Source organism: Lytechinus variegatus, chromosome 3 (assembly GCF_018143015.1).
Source record: "Lytechinus variegatus isolate NC3 chromosome 3, Lvar_3.0, whole genome shotgun sequence".
Lineage (NCBI taxonomy): Eukaryota > Metazoa > Echinodermata > Echinoidea > Temnopleuroida > Toxopneustidae > Lytechinus > Lytechinus variegatus.
The window spans coordinates 3,757,756-3,784,880 of record NC_054742.1 but is presented as its reverse complement, the minus strand read 5'-3'; the positions used below and the strand labels follow the sequence as shown (position 1 = coordinate 3,784,880).

Below are 27,125 nucleotides of genomic sequence, written 5' to 3'. Positions count from 1 at the left end.
TCTCTAAGCACTCTTCAATAATACACAATCATGTAGAGCCTATTCCAATTCTCAATTGATTATTTTGTATATTTGTTAGAAAGAAACTCAAAAGGAAGTTAAATGTGTTTTTATAATTCTACTGGCTAGCTTTCAAACTCTGTATCAAATTATTTTTAGGTCAACCAAAACGTGAATACAATTTCACCTCAACAACATTGATTTGAATTCTAAGAAATAAAAAAAAATCAAACAAGTATAACACTGAAAATTTTATCTAAATTACATATGTAATAATGATGTCACACACACCCACATACAGTTGGTCTTTCCATGAACATATGAAATTGCTGTTTTCATTACATCTACATATATTAGAGAAATACAGTGGTGCTAAAACCCCAACACCAGAAAATGAACATATTTAAAAGTTTTCAAATTCTGCCATCTTTGATATTTAATTTTGAAGTCAGGTGATAAAATATTACATTCAATAAAGTTTGGTTTTCAATGATTGCTAAAAATTGAAGTGTTGTTGTCTCCATTCAACACCCGGCACGAGGGAGTGCATTTTCTGGTGGGGTTAACTAACGTTTTATCACCACTGTATTTCATGTCACAGGAGTATATGACATCATCAGCTCTCTCATTTGGATATCATTGTGTTGTGTCAGATTTGTGTAAAACTAAGGGAAAGTGTATTTCACATCTATATTTGATGAAATTTACATTGTTATATTGTTTGATTTTTCACTAGGTGGTTTCAGACCGCCTCGAAGTTTGTCAGTTCCAGGTATTTTCTGATCGTTAAATTTACCCCGATCAGAAAATACCAGGTAATATTGGCAATGTGAAAGCAAATTACGCGTTATCTACCCGAAAGAAAATATCCACTAAATAGTAGGTACATGTCAAAATTACAAGAACTTTCGCGGGGATTTTTCCAAGGTCACAGGTATTTTGGCGATGTGAAAGCAATTTACGGGAACTTATAGCCCAGTGTGTAGTTGGGCGCAGGCGCCTTGGGTGGCTGCTGAGCTAGTGATTTTGAATCTCGCACCTCGCTTGCTTATCAGACCATACTGCGCATGCTCGTAACTTTAGGATCTTCCCGAAGGGTATGTTTTGGGGCGGTGTGAATGCAGGAATAATCAATGGGTATTTTTGAGCCTAAAAATGTTCTCGTAATTCAACGAGGATTCTTGTGATCGAGACGGTTTGAAACCCCCTTCTGTTAAGTCAACTTTATGCTACCGAGATTGCCTTTAAAATCTGAAATTTCAATCATGAATTGTCAATATGACAAATAGGGATGTAGGGAATCATATACCAAGTAATATACACATGCAACCAGATGAAATTCTTAATATAATTATCATTACCAGTGAATAATGAAAGAAAATCATATTCCAGGCTAATAATTGTTTGCCCTTGCCCAAGTTTTAAAGGGTGAGCAAACTGACCCAACAATTTGTGTTTGTTTCTCATTGACTGTGTTATGAATAACTAGAATTAACAATATACATTTTGAGATAATTATGAAGTAATACAGAGGATGAAATAGCCTATTTGGTAATATACTTTGTGTATTGAAAAGAATTATTCAAGTGGCCTTTATTACAAGAATACACTGCACAGAATATTGTATTATGGGTCATAAACCTGGCCAGAATTGAGAACTTGAGATGGTTCATATTCTCTTTAAATGAAAGGAGTGATAAAGGGGGGGGGGGGGGGACAAACCTAGTAGACTTTGTCAACCTCGATAGAATTATTCTGAATTTGCTTTTTTTTAACAATATGAAAATTTTCATGAATCTATTTTCACTTCACATTTTGGGCTCTTGTCAAATTTTTTCATAATACATGTTATGTTGATTGTACCCTGTCACAGCTTTGAGGATAGTCCAACGTAGCGTCTTGCCATGATATCACTTACTAGTCTACATGCTTCTTGACCACATCCCCAATGTAAAGTTATCAATTCTTCTTTGTCATATCCATAGTTGTGGACAACCTAAACAAAATATTGTGAGAAAAATAAAATGAATCATTTATGAAGGGGTTTTTTTATAATATATCTCAACTCGTATTTGTCTGTCTTTCTATCAGCCTAACTCATATTTTACAATACAATGTAAATTGATAGGGAATAATCATATTTAAATTAAACTGATTGTAACTTGATTTTAACCTTAAATAACTCATATGAGATTTATGAAAATAGTTTTTCAAAATCCTGTTGAGGAACGATTGAATGTGGTGATATGCACTTTGTACACTGCATAGGAAAATTGAAAATATATGCCCTTAATAGCTCCAGAAGAAAACTGAAAAAAAAATCTGGTTAATATGCTTACCGGTAGTGGGCGTCCTTTATGTGTGACTGTCTCTGATTCTATGTGCAGGTAATCTAAGAAGTTCGATGCCTTCATAGACTTGAGTTTCATGTCATGAGAAATGAAAGGAAAAATAAGAGTACATAACCAAATCTTTCATATATGATGACATAGTGTAAAGTGCGCTCGCGTTGTCCAAGCCTTAGTTTATATTTATGTACATAAGTTATATTAGTGCTGTGCTGTCATTATTTAATCCTTTTTTTAAATTGAGAATAGGCATACTTTATACATCGTTATAGTGTTCTCATTGCTTTCCTTTTCTTCATCCTGACCTTGGGCCTGTTCCTGGAAGAATTACAATCAAATACAACCTGATAGGAAATAGGCATTTTAGAGACTTGCGATTGATTTCTTTGAAGTTGTATTTAAATGCATTTCTTTAATCAGTTGATTCCAGGGTTGCATCATAAAGCTGTTTGTTAGTTATGCTCGACTTTAATGTACTACTGGTGATCCTTTCTTTTGCTATATCTTACATGTAGCACCTAAGAACAGTCATGCGTAAAGTCAAGCATCATTTTATTAAGAGCTTGAGGAAATACTACATCTTAAACTCTACTTACTGGTGAATGCTTGGCCTTGTCAGTAGGAGATACTTCTTTCTTATTCAGTTCACTGGTGTTCATACCTGAACAGTTAACGACCAACTCACTTGGGCATGATAACTTGACATGGGGAAAGAATAAAAAAAGGTCAAAATAATATATGGAGAAGGCGGGGGATGAAGACATAACAGAGAAGATATGCAGGGAATAAAAAGAAGAAAAGGTGAGAAGTACATTGATATTTCATGAGGATCACAGTCTCACCTCATTTATCGATGAAATGTGTCCTCTTGTCAATTTTCCACCACACCTCAGAAATCTTTATAAAAAAATGTATACATAAATAAAGAAATCTGGACAAAACATCATATCAACAATTTGCAAGATAGGCAAAACAATATATATTAAACTCATTCTCTGGAACTTGGGGGAGGGAGCGTTTGGGGCCATAGATCTCCCTCCCACCCCCCCCCCTCCTTAAAAAAATCATGACCAAGTAAAAAAGGAGTAAAGGCAAGGAAATGCAATGAAATATGTTATTTTCTGAATATTACATAAAATATATCACAAAACTACATTTTTATATTAAAAATGTCAATTTTTTTGCTTGCTCTCATCTATTTAAAAATTTTGCCCCATACACCATGTCTGGCCCCCTGAAAATCTTTTGAACTTATTGTGAGCTAATGTGTGTTTACGGCAAAATAATGGATTTCACTAGAATCATCAGTGAATGTTTATTTGATGACAACCTTCAACAGTCCTTGTTCGGTTTTAATGACCCCTTGATGACACATAGTTTCTCATGATGTAAATTTGGCAATGTTATAAGTGATGACATATCTTTTAAAGAAGTGCACTTAACATAATCGATTTTGCCAGAACAACTGCCGTCTTTAGTTAATCTCTCCCAAAAGGTAGGGGGGCAAGGGGCTGGAAAATTTGACAACCCCCCCCCAAAAAAAAAAAAAAAATTAAGGTCATGTTGACAAAATTTGACAAGCATAAAACAGGTTATCATCCCAAAAGTAAGGTCATCTCATCCTAAATGTTTTATTTCGTTATTATTATTATTTATTTGGCCATAAAAAGTCATACAAAAATTGTACATGTAAATACAATTTGAAATTGGATAATTGAATATGGATAAAGTAGAAATGAAAGAGAAGAAGAAAAGAGTAAGGATTTTTTTTTTCATTTTTAATGATGTATTTCTTACCATAATAAAATACCACAAATAGTATAGTAGGGGGACATTTGATATTGTGTCGCCCCTACTACTTTGAGTAGGGGGGACAAGGTAAATGGCCTGGGAAGAAGAGAAGGAAAATAAAATATTTGTAGAATATCTTTGCTTAATTATACACTCATCTGTTGGCATGAGATTGACTTTCGTATCCAATTCTCTTTGAAAAGTTACATTGTCTTTCTATTTCACAACATGGAGGAACATTATAATGATATACCCGGTAATTGTTTTTGTATTATGACTGATGTAGAATAGGCTGATTGATCATGGTCCGGCCTCCACCTTAGGATATATGCTTAGTCCACGTCCATTGTGAGGCCACGCGGTGTGTATAATAAAACTTTCTGCTCTTACCCTTCTTCAGTGTATGTGCTAAATTTAATATCCTGAAACAAATAATACAAATAATTTGACAACACTGAAAGCAACGAAATACAATTGAGAAATGAGAACAGTTTGATGAAATCAAGCAAATTAAACTGTCATATGAATATAGACAATGTAGCGCTCGGTAAACCAAAGTAATCAAGTAATAATTTGATTCGGCATTTGCTTTCAGCTTTGTCAAATTGTTTAAGATTTCGTATTATTTGTTTCATTTTGTTACATTTAGCAAATATACTGAAGAAGGCTTAGAGCCGGAAAGCTTTGTGCTAGTACACTCAACGTGTAACCTGCATCGTCTTTGTTTTACCTATTCATCACACCATGGACCTGTACGTAGTAGGTCCATGTTCAAACTATATCTTTGTTCAACTGTTGATCAATACAAACTCCCACACCTTTGATTTGGGTGAGAAGAAGGATGATAACAATATCAATTCTGATGAAAAAATACCTTTCTGTAAGGTATTGCACATATCTAGGAACATTTATCATCGCTGTCGTAAAACTTGTCTTGTACCTGAGTAAATAAAAGAATGATGTAGATAAAAAACGAATAGGTGATTTAAGAATAACAACATGAGAAAATTTGCATTGAGTTTGGAAATAACATTTTACCTGACAAAGCAATAGTGGCCATATAAGAAGCATAAAAGAAAAAATGCCAAATAATTCCAAAGACATTTTCTGTACAAATCTTCTAAAAATAAATGAATTTGTAAATTGTAATCAATAATAAACTAATCTTCTTTTTTAAAACGTGTAAAAGCATGCGATCACAACTCCGTCCACTTGAGATGACATCCTTGCCAGTGAATAGAACAATAAGACTCTTTTTTTATGTTTTCTAATTGGAATGTTTCGAAAAGAAAAACCCAGCAGCTGATAAACTGTGATTTCAAATGGATGAAATTGGCTTTGTTGTATTTTGTAGCTTATTAGCTTTCCATTGGTGAATAGGTTATAATTTCATTTTTTCGCTTCCAATAAGGTCTTTAAAATAGAACAGTTATACAAAAAAGAAGCCGTGGTAAAAATGGGGAGATAATTCTTCTGATACTGAAATATATGTGATAAAGTGAATATATATTTAAATATATATATATAATAATAATAATAATTTATACTTACAACGAACTGGATTCCATCTTGTTATCGTGCTGTGGGACTTCATGGCATGTGTAACCGGGTAGCAAGTCTTTCCACCAATCAGATACCTTTGAGCAAGATTATCTTTTAACATTACCCTTTATGATAACATTGGCCTATTTGTTCCTTTTTGACCCAGCCAAGCACTTTATAGGATAGGAAATCAAATATGCCTTCATTATACCACACGAGTCAATAAAACAGCGATTTAAGAAAAAATAAGACATGAGTACATAGTCATTATATATGTCTGGAAAGAGTATCTTCTACCAAATAATTTGATACCATATTTATGTGATACATCTCCATGCCTGGATAATTGGTAGTTATTCTTTGCAGTGATGTACATTTTTACTTGCACCAAAGTAAGGCATGTCTCCAATGAATCCAGATGTTTATGTTATAATCCTACAAGGGTTGCATTAAAAATCCATTGCAAAACACCCTTTTTCAGTAAATGGCATCAGTAATTATTCTTAAGTTAATTTCATTGAAAAGGGGGTTTGCAATATTATGTTTACCAGGGGCATCGATCCCGTTTTCAGATGGGGGGGCAAAATAATTAATCAACGTTTCAAAGGCGCTCGATCGTACAAAACACCCACCTACCCCCCCACACACACATAGGCATATATAAATCTATATGTATATATATGTATGTATATGACTCATGAGACACAGACACGTATCTCACCAACAAATTAATACGTGCACGAAGCGCGAGCTGAAAATTTTAATATTTTGATCTGAAAAAAAATGACAGTTTAATGGACGTTCTTGATAAGAACAAGATATATATCCAACAAAAGATTATTGCAAATCGAAGCAGGAGTTTTTTGAGGCTTAGAACTGAAAACGGGAAATTTATATTCACCTATTTAATCATGAAAAGTATGGGGTTTTACTACAGAAATGATGCGAGCGAGCTGAAAATGTTTGAATTCCGATCTGAAAAGTGGACATTTTGAGCACGATTTTAAATAAAGAACGAGTTTTGTATATCTCAATCTCGCTTGCTGAACATTACCATCTTGTTTTTTTTTTTTTTTGCATATCCGAAATCAATGGAGCGCTGTCCCCCCCCCCCCCAAGATCGACGCCTCTGAACTGTTTACAAACTCATGTAGGATTATGACATTGGCATCTGGATTCATTCATTGCAGCCATGCCTTATTTTGGCGCAAATCAAACTTCTTATTAAAAAATACCTCCTAATTATCCAAGCATTAACACATAGATCTACCAGATAAATATGGTATCAAATTATTTTGGAGAAAGCCACGTGTAATTATGCGTTCATGAAATATTTCTTTAAAATCGGGATTTATAAGGTGTCATTTTTTTTACTCACACAGTATAATGTGTATAATTAACAAAGGTTTTTTTAATTTTGTTTTGTTATTGATTTCATGATTACAAACACCAGATCACATCATTACTGTTGACAAAAAAAGTAACAAAACTAATATCAGAATGACAAATTATCAATGAGATATAAAAAAAGCAGTATGTATCACTCAATGAACTGAACATAGGTGCAGTTACAATAACCTGAAACGGTGTATCCAAGTTATTAAAGTGTAATGTGATATCAAGGTGGTTATTTTGAAGACAAAAAAATGAAACCAAAAAATTATGTAACTTACTTTCACTGGTTAAATTCGGATGATCAAGATCATCATATGGAATTATTAATGATAATAACGGTATATTTACTCAGGGTAGCCACTCCTATTCCGATTTTATTTTCCCAGCGGGCCCTATTATCATTACCCTGGCTTAAGCTGGGCTACCTAGGCGCACAAGCATTCGATGATTTTTTTCCTATCGGGTATCCATTCACATCACCTGGGTCGACTGCAGCACATTGTGCGTTAATTTCTTGCTGGAGGAAGACACATAATGGCTAGGAATCGAGCCAACATCCCTCAGATTGAAAGACGAGAGTCTTAACCACTAGACCATAAGACATCCCCACATCTGTGATCTATCATTGTTTCAACACAAGGGTAGAATTTGACTGATTGATATTAGTCACTTAATTGTAGAACGGACGAAACCTTGCCAATACTATTATGAGCAACTAAAAGACAGCTGTTAACTCACCCCTTTGTTTGTCCATTGATAATGATGATAGTTTGAAACCAGACGTACTCCTGTTTTCATCGAGCTTTCTTTCTGCGTCATTTCATATAAGTGATACCATGTCAGTACTGCCCAGAATCTTGATAAAATAAGTGATTGGATATTAATAACAAGACTGGTGATCCAAAAAAGACAATGGTGAACTCTTTAAGCAACACTGATAATCAAATGGAATCGATTTTTTTTCTCCTTATAAAAGAAGAGAAGAATATTGTGGTTGTTGTCAACCCTGCATGAACCGAGACAGGAATAGTCGTCTTTTCTGGTTGTTTATAATTTTCTGACATTATTTTGATTAAAGGTCAAGTCCACCTAAGAAACATGTTGATTTGAATCAATAGAGAAAAATCAGATAAGCACAATGCTGAAAATTTCATCAAAATCGGATGTAAAGTAAGAAAGTTATGACATTTCAAAGTTTCGCTTATTTTTTTAACAAAATAGTTATATGAACAAGCCAGTTACATCCAAATGAGAGAGTCGACGATGTCACTATTTCTTTTGTTTTTTATTATTTGAATTTTACAATATTTCAATTTTTACGAATTTGATGATTAGGACCTCCTTTCCTGAAGCACAGAATGTTAAGAATAATCGGGAATTCCACGTGTTCAGGGAGGAATGAAACTTCATTTCACATGACAATGACGAGAAAATCAAAATATTTCATATTCCATATAATAAAATAGAAAAGAAATAGTGAGTGAGTGATGTCATCAGTTCCCTCATTTGCATACCGACTGCGATGTGTAACTGTTTTGTGAAATGAAGCGAAACTTTAAAATGTCATAACTTTCTTATGTTACATCCGATTTTGATGAAATTTTCAGTGTTATGCTTGAATTTTTCTCCTTTTATTCAAATCAGGTTTTTGTTGGGGTAGACTTGTCCTTTAAGTATCCCCTGAGATATAGGTGTAGCCAATGTAGTTCATTGGAACAACAGATAGTGAGTGAGCCTGGAGCTCTTGGTCTACACTATGATTGGGTTATCTATCTATACTTTCATTCATTTCAATGGTTATCCAGTGGATACCATGGCAATGAAATGCAATTAAAAATATTTCAATGGTTCATTTGCCATCGAACATTTTCGACGAACTCGCTCTAGTCCAGTTACAGAAAAGAATGAAATATCAATCCAGTATTCCTCCCCGCAAAACCATTATAAGACAAATATATTTTGTGTGTTTACCTGAGATATCCGCCCCTCTCGGAAGTGTCGTCATCAATACCAGGAATTGAATGAGGCATCCATATGACGTCATCATCCAATGGCCACGCCCTCGGTAATGAAATCGTGCTTGAAAGTTCCTGGGTTAACAGTGAAGCAGCTCCAACATTGAGACCATCTTTTATGAAGTCAGCAGCAATTGATCGTCCATCCGCATAGGCACTGATTAATATCATAAGTATAGATTTGAATTGTCAAATTGGACCAAAGATTTCTCACAACATAAAGCAATTGATCACCTCACTTTACAAATTCATTTGTTTTCCTTTAGTAAGCTAGAAAATAATACACTCTGCTTTACGTTCCTTGTTGCATTGCCTTTTGAAATCATACATGGGCGTAGTATACGAGCGAACGCAGCGAGCGACGGATAAATAATCACACTCTTTTGGTAGTCATCCAAAATTCACCATGGGCCTGCGGTGATAACCACCTTGCTTGCCAAATTTGCTTCCATATCCATTCTTAATTTGATGCAATTAAATAGAGATAGTGATATCATTCATTTTCTATTACATTCATCTTCTTTTTCAACCGAAGTCTTTCAGTTTCCAACAACCAAAGAAAAGAGTAACTGCTATAATATGCATATCCAGACATTTATTTTTTCTGCCATAATAACTGCTTAAAGATGTACGCCGGCACATTCCCAGAATAACACCACGGCCCGTACATACACGCGTCGGTTTTACGACTAACAAATATTTAGCAAAGGAAAATATAATCAATTAACCTTTTTATTCTGATATTGAACAGAATCCTTAGAATTGGTATAAATTCTGAGTACAAATAAGCCCCCTCCCCGTCCCTCAAAAGTTAAATTAAATAACTGTGTTGATTCAACGCACCAACTAGTAATATTTGCGGTAGAAGCGTGTGTTCATTTGACGGTAAGATTAGCTAGAATATACAAAAATATTTTGTGATATAAGGAAAATGTGCCTATAGAAAATATAGATTCATTAACTTTTACGACCAAATATAATATTAAAATAACTTCCAAAAGTAATTTAAGCTATTTAGTCTGCCTGCTTCTCTCATAGAATCCATTCTCATTTGAAATTCTGGCCTAAGTAACCCAAGATAGTTAAAGTGACAATCGGCTAACATTGTATGTTTAACGTTCAAGCGTGAAGGCCTTTATTTTAAAATAATATAGACACATCACATCGTGTGATAATAATTGGTACCAAAATAACACTTCTCTCTCCCACCCTTTCTCCCCCTGATCCCCCGCCCCATTGGCAACTTTGTTCCACTGTTATTTTCTTTGAGGCTTAAATATTTGCAAGCACAAAACCTGTCTAATTACTCTGTCATTGAAAAGACAATTCATTGAAACAAATTAATTATGTAGAATAAATTCTCACCTCTGAATGTCATCTGATCTATTTCTGATCGCCGATTGGCTTGTAGCTCCAGTGAGATTTGGGATTGATCTCCCAAGCAGCATAGACGTTAACCCGAAGTCGTCAACCAATTCGACGTGCACATTTGGTATGTTTTCCTGAATGATAATGGCTGTGGACAACCCTACAATTCCCCCACCGACAACAGTAACCCTTCTTGATATCCTTGTACTCGACATGGTCAATCAATGTGATGTAGTCTGATTTCTGCCTTTTCCAATTATATCATGCACTGCTTCACGATCAAGCGTATGACTTCGGATTGACGAATTGAATTGTTGTACAGAAATTATTTAGAAACCAAATAGTTTAAAGACAGACTTGTTCTTGTTACACAATGTTTGTTATGAAACATATAACTTCTTCCGCGAAACCGGTATAACTCATTAACACCTGTTCATGCCAATGACGGCACCAAGGCCGGGGTGGGCATTTGCCCCCGCCCCCTCCCTTACTCCCGTTAGGAGCGCAGCCCATCCAAGAGAATTATGAAAACTAAAATAAAACCAAAATAAAAAGGAAAAGTGAAATGAAAGAAATTAGGAGTTAGAAAAGTTAATCAAAAAAAGGGAGGGGAATGCATAGGGAAATGAGAGGAGGAAAAAAGAAGAGGGGAAAAGAGGAAGAATAGGAGTGAATTAAAAAAATTAAAGGGGAAAACTTTGAAAATATAAAAATCTTTCATTTCGCGATACAAAATTTTCGCTCGCGCTCGCATTGCATGTTGGATGAGTATTATCTTGCTCAATAAATAGGCTGATATGGAGCTTAAACTATCAAGTTATGAATTCAATATGCATTTCAGATCGGACATCAAGCTTTCATTATTTTTTTTTAATTTAATTTCAAATTTATTTTCATTATGTGTTCTGTAAAATGTCCTTTTAATTGATATATCAACATTTATAGCTCGCGCTGCGCGCTCGTATCATTTAATTTTGTGAAACAAGCAAAAGTAATATATTGCCCCAATTAAATCCTGGTGCCGCCACTGGTTAATGCCTTACTCAAACATTTTGTACAAGGCAGTTAACTATTGTTTCCTACCAATTTAAGCCTATCCTTCATAGTCATGATAGAAGAAGTAGTTTATTTATTTCACAGGGATGCCAGTTATCGTCATAATGGATCTGTACCAATGAGGACAAATCTTCAGGATATTACAGGATTTTTTTCTTTTAAGTGTAAACTTTTTTTGATAGGCACTGTGTAATAATCTCATAAGTCTTATTTAAAAATTGCGAGCGCAAAGCGCGAGCTATTTTCATTTTTTTCATATATTTTCTCCGAAAATTCAAACATTCTGGGCGATGTATGTGATCCTAAACGAGATGTTCATCTAACTTAATATTTATTGCGAGCTCGAAGCGCGAGCAGAACTTTTTCAATATATGTTTTGATCTGATCAAAAGAAACAAAATATTGAAATTTCGATTTCCGAGCTGAAATATGTTTTGCATATTGACTTCAAAATTTGATAAGCTCCATATTGAGCAAGATATGTAAATCACCTAAAAGGCAGTACGAGCGCGAAGCGTGAACGAAAATTGTATAATGTGACATTAAAAAGATTTTTTAAAATTATTTTCCAAGTCTTCCCATCATTTTATTTTATTCACTCATCTTCCTCCCCTCATGTTTCCCCTTCTGTTTTTCTCCTCTCTTTTCCCCTTTTTTCTCCCCCTTTTTTGGCTCCGCTAATGGGGAGGGGGGGCAGGCCCCTCCCTGGATCCGCCTATGTTGTAGAGTACCACACCCTTGAAGTAGTAGTAGAATTAGTAGTAGTAGTAGTAGTAGTAGTAGTAGTAGCAGCAGCAGCAACAGTAGTAGTAGTAGTACTATAGTAGTAGTAGTAGTAGTAGTGGTGGTGGTAGTAGTGGTATGAGCAGTAGTAATAGTAGGAGCAGTAGTAGTAGTAGTTATTGTAGTAGTAGTAGTAGTAGTAGTAGTAGTAGTATAGTAGTAATAATAGAAAATATAATATCCGAAAATAAGGATATCATAACCAAGCAAGTTCGTTAGTTCTTTCTTTTACATTGTCTACATACAATAAAATATTTTTCGAAATAATGTTAAGATTTACACACCAGGGGCCCGTTTCATAAGAGTTCCAACTGTTTTAATTATGCCATCATGGCAACTAACGTGGTAATTTTGATTTCGATTGGCCCTGTTACCATGGTAGTTGCCATTATGGCAAAGCACTAGCTAGAGAGGCTATCAAAGAGAATTCTATTTTCAATTCTTATCTGATAGATTACAATCTTGTCAGAATTACTCATAATATTTGGCACTTAATGTCTCGGCCCTTCTGTTTGAAATGAAAAATCATTCATCAAATTCAACTTTGAGAAGTGCTCTATAATTATGTACTTCCGTAAAAACCAAATCAATCATTTATGTTAGTCTTTCAAGCATTAGTCTTTTTTTTATTTGTGTATTATAAATTCCCATCATTGATGGACTGATGGTTAGTTCTTTCTTTGACATTGTCTTTATTATATAATTACATATTTTACGAAATACTTTTCACACAACAGTTTCAAAAATAATTTCTCTGCAATTCAAATGCTCAGGAAAATAAACTTAATAGAACCAAAATAAAAACCGAGTAATTTTATTCATAAGTCTTAATAGTGGGTGAATTTTCGCCAACATTCGCTAATGTTTCGCTTATATAATCTTCTTTTCTAAAAGTTAACTTTGCATTGTGGTGAATTATACTCGGTAAATTTAGGTCACAAATCATAAACAAGAGGAACACCTCTGGCAGTCTCTCATGTCATGCATTACACGATTTGATATAGCAGCAGTGCTAACTTTGAAAACAGCTGTTGAATAATTATTCACAGAAGAAAACATTAAAGTGGCTTTGACCATGATCATGTGACCTAAAACGTGTGCAAAACAATCATTTACCCTTAGGTCTATGTTTCATGAATTTCCTATGCATTATTTTCAATAAATAAACTGGTTGTAATTGATTAAGATAACCAAGAGATTTTGTGCATTAAACTTGGCTCTCCCATCTAAAAAGGCTCTTTTGTACTTCTGATTTTCACACCATTTCAGACACACTCCCACTATTACGCAATGTACTTTATCAAGTTCAACAAACACATACTCATTATCAAGAATTGTGATGCCATTTTGGGTGCAGTAAAATCATGAATGAATGAATTTAATATACTTTTGTTCATTCAAAATATACAAAATCAAAACAGAACATAGAAAGGTAACAAAATATCATTTGACCTCTAAGAAGAACAGAGACAATGGCTCTGTCAATCAATATAATCAAGATTCATCCCTATCTTTTCAAGCGTTTATATCGTGATAATATACAATGTAGAGTAAATTGCTCTGATTCTAAATAAGCCATTATAAAAATTAGATTAACCATACCGTAGTTAAATTAGTCCGTGCTAATGAGAACATTGGATTCCCGAAGAAACGAAAAGAGGGATCGGAGGGGGCGGTCGCAGCTCCCCCCCCCCCTGTGCGGCACAAGAAGGAAAATAAAAGTATACGAAAAAGTAGGAGATGAGAAAAAAGGAGAATAAAGATCAGTGGAGGAAGAAAAATGAATTATATAAGCAGGGCCCTGGGGTGGTATTCTGAAAACGTTCTTATCTTTGTTCTTATCTTTTATCTTATCTCACTGAGATAAGAAGACGCTAAAATCATTGCAAATCGGTATTCTGAAAATCTTCTTAACGCGTTCTTATCTCTGTAAGGACTGCCCCCTTCTTATCTCCAACACGCCCATTTTTAAGATTTTACCAATCAAAATGCGCTTTATATTGGCAGTTTAACCAATAGAAGCGTTCCTTATGTGAAGAGAATATCATGGGCGCTGCGCGTTCACCGTTTCTGGCGCATTGCGCAAAATAGGCATTTTATACGCAATGACTGATTTTATTATTTCGAGACGTCCACGTGCAAAAAAAAAAGTAAGAAAAGTAAATAAAGCAGGTACGAATAAAGAACAAAATATGAAGAAAGAAAGTAAGTAGGTATGAAAGAAAGAAGACAGAAAAGGGTCAGAATGAAGCAGAAAAAAAGATGAAAGGGACAAAGTAGAAAATAATGAAAAAATAAAGAGTAAACGAAAGAAAGCAAGCAAAAAGAATTCAAAAAAAGAAAGAAAATAGAATGAATAAAAGAAGGAAAAGGAAGAAAAAAATAGAACAATTATCCATGATAAAGTGAAGGAACAAAAATGAAGAAAAAAAAGAAATTAACTGAAAGGAATACACACAAAAATAGAAAAAGGTCAAACTAATATAAGATAAAATAAATTAACAAGGAACCGAAATAGAAAAAAAGTCTTTAAAAAAAACGAATGAAAGAAAGTTAGAAAGAAATAAAAAGAAAGAGAAAAAAGGGAATAAAAATGCAAAAAGTGAAGGAAGAGAGAAAAAAAAGAAAATTAAACAAAGAAATAAAGATGAGAGAAAAAAATGAAAGGAAATTTGACGCAAATATGAAGACTACAAAAAAATAAAGAAAGAAAGGTAAATTCATAGAAAAAAGAAATAAGGAAAGAAAGAAAAAAAGAAAGACAGAAAAAGAAAACGAAAGGGAAAATAAAAAGTTGGGATAAAAAAACGAAAAAAATCAATGGAAAGAATAAAGAAAAAGTTAATAGAAGAAAGACAGAGAGAAGAAAGAAAGTAAAGAAAAAGAGTAAATAAAGAACGAACGAAAAAAGAATGAGCAAAATAAAGAAAAAAAAAGTAAAAAAGACACAAAAGTGTCAGAAAGCAGAAATAAAAAAGTTAGAAAAATTAAGAATTATTAAAGGGAAGGAAGAAAAAGGGGGAAAATGAAATGAATGATTAAAAAAGGAAAAGCATGTATGAAAACGAAAGAATGGAAGAAAAATAAGGAAGAAAAATAAAGATTACAAACAAGTGAAGGAAGAAAGAAAGAAAAGGAAGAGAAACGGGGGGAAAGCAGAAAAAAGACTCAGTAAAGAAAAAAAAAGAAAGGGATAAAACGAAAAGGGGAAATAAAAAAGGAAGAAAGACGAAGTATAAATGAAACAAAGCAAAAGAAAAAAAAAGAAATTAAAAGATTCAAACAGAACAAAAGTAAAGATATAAATGAAGAATGAAAGAAAAGACAGACAGATAGAAGGAAAGAAAGACAGACAGATAGGAAGAAAGACAAACAGATAGAAAAGAAGAAAAACAGAAAGGGAGAAAGACAGATAGAAAGGAAGAAAGACAGACAGATAGAAAGGAAGAAAGACAGCCAGATAGAAAGGAAGAAAGACAGACAGATAGAAAGGACAAAAGACAGACAGATAGAAAGGAAGAAAGACAGACAGATAGAAAGGAATAAAAAATGGAAAAGAAAGAAGGGATAGAAAAAAGAGACGGGCTAAATAAAGGGTGAATGAAATAAATGGTGGGAGGAATACTTGTGGGTACTTGTTACTACTAGAGGCCATCGATTTTGAGCAAGAAAAAACGCGGACATCATGAGATGTGATAACCCTCTAGCTATCTTAAATATTATCTTAAATATCGTGAAAGATAAGAAAGAAAAAAGATAAGAACGTTTTCAGAATACCACTTATCTACATTCTGTTCTTATCTTTTAGCGCGCTTTGGTATTATATGCGCGAGTTGTAAATTTACGCGCTCAGCATGTTTTGGGTGGAGAGCAAGATAAGAACAAAGATAAGAACAAAAGATAAGAAAAAGATAAGAACGTTTTCAGAATACCAATTTAAGAAAGTGACGTAGATAAGAACAAAATTAAGATAAGAACGTTTTCAGAATACCGCCCCTGGTGGGTGTTTCATAAAGCTGTTTGTAAGTTAAGAGCGACTTTAAGAACGACTGGTGATCCTTTCTTTAGGTAAATGGTATATTCATAGGCGATGGTTTAGCGCGTAAGAAAGGATCACCAGTCGTTCTTAAAGTCGCTCTTAATTCACGAACAGCTTTATGAAACGGACCCCTGGAATTTTTTTTTTTTACTGTATAGGATGCTGAAGTAAATGTGAAAAGCTAAAAAAAAGGAAAAAAGAAAAAAAAAGGTCTTCACTACAAATTAAGATCCATTTGGTCCCGAGAAATTAACAAGCAAAAAAAAGTTTTACTACAAACTGAAGGTCATTTTGGTTACATGTTTTAATTCTTACACATCTTTCAGAATACTTGGGGGTGCTGCCTATAATGGAGAACAATACACGTAGCACCCCAGATGCATTTTGGGGGTGCTTTACCCAGAGCATCCCCGCTTCCCAGGACCATGGAAATAAGGGGACGGGAATAATTGGGAAATAGGTAAAACTTTCAGTATATCAAACTAAAAATATCGCGAGCGCATTTTGTATAAGTTCAAATTCAAATTGACTTCCTTCCATGTATGTTTACATATTTTGTTCAAGTATAGTGAACACCATATGAAGAAAATATATTTCAACGATACGAGCCATCGTCCATCACACAGATAGATTTTCTTGTGAAGGACAACCATTACATAGTACACATTATGTTACTGTAAGAAATTAGGATAATCTTCAGCATCTTAATTTGTGGTTCCGTGCAGATAGCTTCCTGAGTTGTCATGATGAAAATAGAAACATGGTTTTGTGATAGGAAAGTAAATAGAATATACAAATTATATTTCGAATTATAACCAGTGTCCTTTTATGCATTTGATGATAAGAGTGACCAAACTCCACCCCCTTGACATGATAATGATGAATAATTAGTGTGATTTACAGCATGGTCCTACCAAGCGCGGCAAAGGTTTTTGCCCCAGACAGTTTTGAATCCTACTTTTTAATTGCACATTTTTATATCTTCCATCAAAGGTGTTCATTTGATTATTAATCTTAAATAAATAAAATACCATGGTAATTAAGCCCGGTTAATTGTAAGCAAATCCTGTGTGACCATAGCATGGTTTAAAGTTGTAACTTTCCCTTTCAAAAATGGTCAATCGAAATAGCAAACTCATTCAAATGGTAAGACAACCATCATCACTGGACCACAATTAGGCCAGTAAGGATTAATAACTAGCAAATAAGTACATTATCAGCACCACGTATACAGATCAATCAAGAAATACTGTTGCAATAATACTGACAAAAATTGTATAGAGCTATATCTGCTTGCTTGTATATTTTTATCAAGAACTTAATAGTTATAGTTTGGATTTTATTGTCTGTGATTTCTTAAGGGCCTCCTCAGTCATCTTAGCAGCTTCCAGTGCACAGCCCCAATGAAGAGTGATTCCTTGACCACTATGACCATAATTATGGATGACCTGATAAAAGAGATGAAAACCAAATAATATATTAATTACAAAATAATGCTCCAACTTAAAACAAACGTATTACATCAAGTCACATTATTTTGACAAGTCAAAGCATTGTATTGTTTTTGAGTCATTTAAAATCAATAATTCTTTTCAGAGCTTTTACCATTATGAGACAAGCCGTCCTTGTTTGGACTAACTTATCTACATGGTGTATCAGCAAACATCTATAATATAAAATCAAAATAGAACCGAGGGAATTGTATTCTATCAGCTTACCTACTGTGCAACCACTAAGTACTTGTATACATTATGTTCATATATGATGAACAGAAAACATAGATTATTCATCCAAAATCTCGATGTATACAGAGGAGTTTGTCTCTCTTATCACCTCAAGGACCCGTTATACAGTGTGTCCCACAAAAAACGAAACCGAGATTTATCGAAAAAAATAACTTAATCATAAATACAATAGACAAATGACCTACCAATGTAAAGCTTAGAATCTCTTATTTTATCTGAAATTACTTAGATTATTCCGCATTCACGCATGAGTGAGCAAAAACAATTTGAAGAAAGGATACTAAAAATTCATTTGGGGGTATCTGAATTTCAAAAAGAAAATCACATGCCTGAAAACTTCAATATCTGCTCTTTTATTTGATACCTTAATCACCGAAAATGGTCAAGTAAAAAAGATCTGTTCCCTCGAAACAATGCTTGTATTTCCATAATTTCATTAAACTTGGAGTGTTTTCACCGGTTTCCCACAGAAGTTATCGCACGGTTAACGAGACTAACTGCATGGCTGAATAGGCTGATCGTCAACAAAACGGAGGGTCGAGTGAGTCTGGACGCTAGCCTGAAAAACTTTTTCATTTTACGAAATTATTGAAATCCAAGCCTTATTTCAAATAACCAGAACTTTGTTTTTTCTTGACCATTTTCTGTAATTCAGATATCAAATTAAAGAGCAGATATTTAACTTTTAAAGAAAATGGTTTTCTTTATGAAACCCAGATACAGTTGTTAATGTGTATCAAATGTTCAGCTCGCGCTGCGCGCTCGCATTGTTTGATTTGTGAGAAACCTATGCTCTTTGGAAATTCTTACCAAAATTTGTCAAAATGCTCCTTTATCATGTCAGTATATCAAAAAAATAAGCTCATGCTTCGTGCTCGCATTTAATTGTTTGAGACACACAGCTTGATTATTTAAATAAAAACGCGCTTAGACTGTTCATTTTTTTCAGGTCGGAATATCAGAAATTTTGAACTCGCGCTTCGCACTCTCATTATTTAATTGGTGATACTTGTATCCTCTTCATTAATCACTAAAAACAGTCCTAATTGAGTCACTTTTCACGTTACTATATGATAAAATTTCGGCTCGCGCTTCGCGCTCGCATTGTTTAGTCGGATACTTATCTTTGTTCATGATTATAAAAAATGCACTGAATCTTCAGTTCTAAGGACATAAAATATCAAAGATTTTTAGCTCGCGCTTCGCGCTCGCATTATATATTAAGAACACATGAGATACCTTATATTGTTTATAGCAATAAAAACTAACATATACTTAAAACTTCAGTCTGTAGTTAGGACTACCCCCTGAAAAACCAACCCCCAAAAAAGCCAGATTGTAGCGGCAAATCGAGAAAAATGTTGATCAAAATATTTTTCGCCCCCCCCCCCCCCTATTGGCGAAAGCTGGATCCGCCCCTGGGTGATTCTTTGTTATCCTGTCTTCAAATTGTTTTTGCTCAGTCATGCGTGAATGAGAAATTATCGAAGTTTGTCTAATGTATTATCAAGTTATGATAAATCGTCGATAAATCTCGGTTTCGTTTTTTGTGACACGCACTGTATACTGCCCTCTACTGATTTTTCTCTGTATTTGGCCAAAAAATTGTAAATCAAAATTGAAATAGCTAATTGCTCTATTATCTTAAATCTATATACTATATACGTTTACAGGCAGATGGAAGGCCGAATTACAAAGTCAAACTAGACCGAATATAGCCTACGTTTACTTCATTATCAGAAGGGGTGTTATGTGAAAGGGCCTAAAAATAATAAGTTATCTACGTACTTGTAACTCTTTCGATCCACTTGTGATGGTTTCTTTCTCTAACCTCAATCCAGTTGATCTGTTTGGACGTACTCCTACCCAATCTCTCTTGAATTTTGCTCTCTTTGAAAAAAAAATATTTCAAAAGAAGTAATACGAAGCCATGGTAACTTTTATTATTGTAGATCAGTGTACCACAAGTCTATAAGCATGTGAATTTCAATTCAATTCGTATTAAAAACAAGAATATAAAGGTATGTATCTTGGTGCTGTTGTACTACAAAATGGTTTGAATCTACAGCTGTACATTCTACACTATTGTATGTGGGTAGTTGAGTACAGTACTAGTATTCCAAAGCTTGCTATATAGTTTCAAAGACCGTCGTCTCTCGAACGTCTCCTGAACACCATTTCATGAGAGAAAATCTTGCTAAAGATGTCAACTCTCATTGGAAGAGCCAATCAGGAAACAGAATTTCATTGTTTCATGGTAGTTGACATTCTAGCAAAAGTTGTCTATATCATGTAACTTTTTATGAAATGGAGCCAAATCATGTCCGACTACATGTACTGCATCGAGGTCCGCAGGACTGAGTGCGGTATATCCATTTAGCAAGTCGAGCACAGATTTCATTATTTAGGTCCTCTATGCACAAGAATGCGTGCATTGTCTGTTTTATACCCCCCCCATGTTTGCCCCGAATAAATATTTTGATCTAAATTCTAGATAATTCCAGACTTCGCACTATCTTGCACTCTGACGTCAGAGTGCAGGATAGAGCATTTTGGATGCAATAGTGCAATTCGCTGAATAACATGTGATCTGATTTGGACCACCAATCAGATTACAGAACATTCTTAGGAGTTGCATATGGAAGCTTAAAAGTGCCACCGAGATGTTGAGATAATTATCTCGGGAAGTCGACATCTTGATAGCAAAAGATAAGATGACGAGATCCTGGATCTCATCATGTCGACATCTTTTAGAAGAGATGATGAGATGACAAGATCCCGGATCTCATCATGTTGACATCTTGTAGAAGAGATGATGAGATGACAAGATCCCGGATCTCATCATGTCAACATCTTTTAGAAGAGATGTTGAGATGACAAGATCCCGGATCTCATCATGTTGACATCTTTTAGAAGAGATGATGAGATGACAAGATCCCGGATCTCATCATGTTGACATCTTGTAGAAGAGATGATGAGATGACAAGATCCCGGATCTCATCATGTCAACATCTTTTAGAAGAGATGTTGAGATGACAAGATCCCGGATCTCATCATGTTGACATCTTTTAGAAGAGATGATGAGATGACAAGATCCTGGATCTCATCATGTTGACATCTTTTGGAAGAGATGATGAGATGACAAGATCCCGGATCTCATCATGTTGACATCTTGTAGAAGAGATGATGAGATGACAAGATCCTGGATCTCATCATGTTGACATCTTTTAGAAGAGATGATGAGATGACAAGATCCTGGATCTCATCATGTTGACATCTTTTAGAAGAGATGATGAGATGACAAGATCCCGGATCTCATCATGTTGACATCTTGTAGAATAGATGATGAGATGACAAGATCCCGGATCTCATCATGTTGACATCTTGTAGAAGAGATGATGAGATGACAAGATCCTGGATCTCATCATGTTGACATCTTTTAGAAGAGATGATGAGATGACAAGATCCCGGATCTCGTCATGACGACATCTTTTAGAAGAGATAATCTGACAAGATGCTTGCACCTGCACGCATTAACACCGACAGGAATTTGGTTGATATTCGATTTTCGATATTCAAACTTGGGTCGATATTCAAACGCTTGTGAATTTGGTTAATTTTCGATATTCAAAATTAGGGGCTCTCGTCATGACGACATCTTTTAGAAGAGATGATGAGATGACAAGATCCCGGATCTCGTCATGTCGACATCTTTTAGATGAGATAATCTGACAAGATGCTTGCACCTGCACGCATTAACACCGACAGGAATTTGGTTGATATTCGATTTTCGATATTCAAACTGTGAAGTTGGGTCGATATTCAAACGCTTGTGAATTTGGTTAATTTTCGATATTCAAAATTAGGGGCTTTCAAAGCTAAATAGGGGGTTTAACAGGTGCAGCACATCTCGGGCAACCATAAATACACTGGCTTGCCCTATTACGAGGACATTTAGGGGACAAGGTCAGGGAATAAAAGGGCATGAAATTTTTAATTTTTGATTTTTTTTTCGAGGGACCCCTAGAGATATCCCGACGGCTTAGCCAGAGTAACCACGTATCTGAACTTGTAGAACTCGACTCGGGCAACCAGATAAACACTACCTTGACCCGGTGCATGCACATTTAGGGGGCTCAAATTAACAAAATTAAAGGGAATAAAGGGCTATTTAGAGCATTTTTTAACTAAAAAAGTATTTTTTCAAGAGGCCGGCCCCAGGGATATCCCGACGGCCTAGCCATGGTAGCCACGTATCCTAACTTGTAGAATTCGACTCGGGCAACCAGATAGGAACACTAGCTTGACTAGCTTGACCCGGTGCATGCACATTTAGGGGGCAACTCGGTAAAGCATCTCATGAGCAGATCTTAATCTATTATACTCAGTCCTCATTCCTCCGCCAATAAAATATTCCGAAAGCTGAGTGACACATGTATTTTTCGTTTATTTGCACAAAATGTGTTTAGTGGTTGCCCATTCTTTGTTTTTAGAATCAGTCTAATCATTACACATACTCTTCATTGTAATCAGTTTACAAAATTAAAAAAAATGAGAATTGGTTGGGTCGAATGAATATATTTAACCTTTTGTTGTAGATCGTCATATCTTGGAGAAAAGATGTCGACGTATATCGATAGAAAACGTATTGTCAAAATATAAAATATGAGTATAAAGCTCCTTTAATCTTTGAATGATTGTCATGAGACATTTTCTTTTGCATATGTATCTTTCAATTCAATTAACCAGCAAGGAGTAATACCCCTCCAATAAAACTTTCATGAACGAAAATGTCTCTTCTAGACAATATCGCGTGACTAATTTCAAAGCTCTTGATTGATTGATCGACTAAATTTCCAAAGCGACTATCACATAATTAGAATTTAATTTCAAAATCATTTTAAAACTGGCCATCTGCAATATTTAAAAATATCACGAGGTTCCGGGGGCTCCGCCCCAGACCAGTGGCGCCACCGAATGGGGAGGCCCCAGTGAGTCCCCCCCCCCGAAATTTGAAGAAAAAAGTGTGTTGTAAACGTCATAATTCTCCAAAAATGTTTTTTGTTCCTCCATTCAAAATGTTGCTCGCGCTACACGCTCGCAGTTATTAATGATTGAGATAAGTAAATTATCTGTTCACATGGGGCTTAAAAATCATATGTTATTAGAGTTTTCATTATTCGTTTTAGCGAGATACATATCCTGCGTATTCATAATTTTCATAAATGAAATATTTTCAGCTAATTAGATAGCCATTCAGTTCATGATTAGTATTACAAAAAGTGCTTAGAACGTCCAGGTATCATCCCGGATATCAAAAATTTTCAGCTCGCGCTTCGCGCTTGCATTATTTATTTGGTGAGATGTCATCTTTATGACCCGATCAATGCAAACAGCTAATCCTTAACAGGTCCCTTTTCAATTCAGTATAGGGACTACATTTTCGAGCTCCTCACTCGATTTTTAAAAAATTATGTGTCACCACCCCCGGCCCCAAAATGTTTGTTTTTCCTCCTCCTAGGTTAAAAACTTGGTGCCATCATTGCCCCGGACCCGATCCGCATAGCACTCCCCCCTCCAAAAAAAAAATATGATGTCATTTTCTGCATACCATGTCAAAATCAATCTCAAAGTTAAAGGTGATTTTTTTGTCTCGCTCACTTCGCTCGCCTGAGATTTATTATGAAGCAAATTTTTGCTGCGTGCGCCATGGTGTGTCCTCTCTTTTTTGTCCTTATCACGCATTGAGCTTCGCCCTTATGCTCGGGGCATGATTATAAAATATCCTGTTCATACAATGATACGATCAACCCATCCGTTCTCCCTTTCATTTCTTTCCCTTCCCCCCCCCCCCTTCTTTCCTATTCCCCCCCTTTCGCTTCTTTCTCTTTTTTTCTATCTTTCCTTGTTTTTTTACTGTACCCATTGGCGGTACCAAGGGATGGGGAAAAAGTCAGGACCGTGGTTCCCCATGCTTGAAATAGCCCTATATTCCTTTAATTTTGTTAATTTGAGCCCCCAAAATTTGCATGCGTCAGATGAAGCTAGTGCAAATCTGGTTGCCCGGGTCAAGATCTACAAGTTAGGATACCTGGTTGTCCCGGCTATAGGCCGTTTGGATATCTTGGGGGGCCACTTAAAAAAATAACTTTATTAATATAAAAAATGCTTGATATAGCCCAATATTCCTTTATTTTAGTTAATTTTAGCCCTCAAAATGCGCATGCACCTGATCAAGCTAGTGTTTATCTGGTTGCACGGGTCACGTTCAACAAGTTAGGATGCCTGTTTGCCCCGGCTAGGCCGTTGGATATCTCTGGGGGCCCCTTGAAAAATATACTTTTTTTAATTAAAAAAGATGCTCTAAATAGCCCTTTATTCCCTTTAATTTTGTTAATTTGAGCCCCCTAAATGTGCATGCGCCGGGTCAAGCTAGTGTTTATCTGGTTGCCCGAGTTCTACAAGTCAAGATACGTGGTTACCCTGGCTAAGCCGTCGGGATATCCCTAGGGGTCCCTCGAAAAAAAAAATTAAAAATCTCATGCCCTTTTCTTCACTGACCTTGTCCCCTAAATGTCCTCGTACTAGGGCAAGCCAGTGTATTTATGGTTGCCCGAGATGTGCTGCACCTGTTAAACTCCCCTATTTAGCTTTGAAAGCCCCTAATTTTGAATATCGAAAATTAACCAAATTCACACGCGTTTGAATATCGACCCAACTTCACAGTTTGAATATCGAAAATCGAATATCAACCAACTTTCTGTCGGTGTTAATGCGTGCAGGTGCAAGCATCTTGTCAGATCATCTCATCTAAAAGATGTCGACATGACGAGATCCGGGATCTTGTCATCTCATCATCTCTTCTAAAAGATGTCGTCATGATGAGATCCAGGATCTTGTCATCTCATCATCTCTTCTACAAGATGTCAACATGATGAGATCCGGGATCTTGTCATCTCATCATCTCTTCTACAAGATGTCAACATGATGAGATCCAGGATCTTGTCATCTCATCATCTCTTCTACAAGATGTCAACATGATGAGATCCGGGATCTTGTCATCTCATCATCTCTTCTACAAGATGTTGACATGATGAGATCCGGGATCTTGTCATCTCATCATCTCTTCTACAAGATGTCAACATGATGAGATCCGGGATCTTGTCATCTCAACATCTCTTCTAAAGATGTTGACATGATGAGATCCGGGATCTTGTCATCTCATCATCTCTTCTAAAAGATGTTGACATGATGAGATCCAGGATCTTGTCATCTCATCATCTCTTCTACAAGATGTCAACATGATGAGATCCAGGATCTTGTCATCTCATCATCTCTTCTACAAGATGTCAACATGATGAGATCCGGGATCTTGTCATCTCATCATCTCTTCCAAAAGATGTCAACATGATGAGATCCAGGATCTTGTCATCTCATCATCTCTTCTAAAAGATGTCAACATGATGAGATCCGGGATCTTGTCATCTCAACATCTCTTCTAAAAGATGTTGACATGATGAGATCCGGGATCTTGTCATCTCATCATCTCTTCTAAAAGATGTTGACATGATGAGATCCAGGATCTTGTCATCTCATCATCTCTTCTCAAAGATGTCGACATGATGAGATCCAGGATCTCGTCATCTTATCTTTTGCTATCAAAATGTCGACTTACCGAGATAATTATCTCAACATCTCGGTGGCACTTTTAAGCTTCCATAGTTGCATGATCCCACTGTCATGATTCGCATCACGATTGGAGTAATCGTACTGATCATGTCGGAACTTGAGTTCAGTCGTGGCAATCAGCTACGAAAGATCACACAGCAAAAACTCCGGTGTTGATTTAACACCAGCCCAGAATTTATATATCCACACCAGAGAAGTATTGAAGCAACACCAGTTTGGAATCAAACCGATGCTGTTGTAATACTACTTGGTGTTATATAATCGCCTATCTGGTGTTAGACCAAAACGAAACTGGTGTTGTTTAACACTTCTCTAGTGTGGACATATATAGATTCCGGACTGGTGTTAAATCAACACCAGAGTTTTTGCGTGCAATCGTAACGGATCGTGCGACAGTGGGAATGAGGTATTAAGATAAATGGGTTTCTACATGGGGTTGATGTATATTGCATTCAGCATATACGGTCGCGGTCCGTTCCAAATTTTGCGCATCAAAGTACTTCCTCAGTTTTTAACCAATTCTCATGAAACTTGGGTCACATATTGGTGTTGGAGTAAAGATGTGCAAGACACATTTTTCGCATGTGTAGGAAATTTGCGTTGCCATGGTAACAGTATATTTCAGGGACCGCGGAAACGGAGGGGGGGGGGGACTGTGCACTTTTTTCTTCAAACACCATGTAAAACGTAAACGGTAAAAATTACCATCTAATTATGATTTTTTTTGCATGGTCATTCCCCACCCCCTTTTAAAACCACTCCGTGACCCCTGTAGTTTGGCAAAAAGATAATAATCTTGCTGTTAAAATTACTTCCTCAGTTTTTAACAAAATTCTTATGAAATTTGGCACACACATGGTACTGATGTACAATATTTTTTGTGTGTGTCAGCAATCATGTTGCCATAGCATCGACATAAGGCATAAATTTGGTTAAATAAAACTAGCAGTGCTAATTACATCATCAATATTCAACAAATTCTCATGAAATTTGGCTCACTCGTTGGTTTTGAGGTAAAGATGTGCTAGCCAAATATTTTGTGTCGGAAATCGTGTTGCCATGATAACAATACATTATATGTATAAAAAAAAATAGGCAAAAACCTTGCAGTTCGAAATACTTCATCAGTTTTTAACCAATTCTACATAGTTCCGGGGGTAAAGATGGGTAAAACGTATTTTGTTCATATGTTGAAAACTGTTGCCATGGTAACGGCGAAGGGCGGGGGTATTAATCCCTTCAGTGATACTATATATGGGATATGATGCTGAAATAAAGAGTGGATAGCGAGCAGAGGGGAAAGAGTAGCTCATACAAGCAAAAATGATTCGTTTAATTAGTAATGGATGATGGA

At 35.5% G+C, this 27,125-nt stretch overlaps 2 protein-coding genes across 2 annotated transcripts in view; both read right to left on the bottom strand.

Annotated features, from left to right (window-relative positions):
- Positions 1–1,845: 1,845 nt before the first annotated feature.
- Positions 1,846–10,885, bottom strand: LOC121410013. Its single transcript, XM_041601826.1, has 9 exons — positions 10,457–10,885; positions 9,048–9,248; positions 7,815–7,932; positions 5,691–5,776; positions 5,014–5,079; positions 3,191–3,245; positions 2,945–3,046; positions 2,340–2,417; positions 1,846–1,996 (listed from the first exon to the last, which is right to left on the bottom strand). Exons 1-9 carry the CDS (start codon positions 10,672–10,674, stop codon positions 1,868–1,870), a joined length of 1,053 nt encoding a protein of 350 aa, XP_041457760.1. The 5' UTR covers positions 10,675–10,885; the 3' UTR covers positions 1,846–1,867.
- A 5,620-nt stretch (positions 10,886–16,505) lies between these two features.
- LOC121410012 (D-aspartate oxidase-like) overlaps positions 16,506–27,125 on the bottom strand; it is a 28,367-nt gene continuing 17,747 nt past the window's right edge. The window contains exons 9-10 of the mRNA XM_041601825.1: positions 19,871–19,972; positions 16,506–17,785 (exon numbers count right to left, since the gene is read on the bottom strand). Of these exons, the coding sequence (XP_041457759.1) occupies positions 17,663–17,785; positions 19,871–19,972 (225 nt within the window). The 3' untranslated portion in view covers positions 16,506–17,662. The remainder of the gene's footprint in view (positions 17,786–19,870; positions 19,973–27,125) is intronic.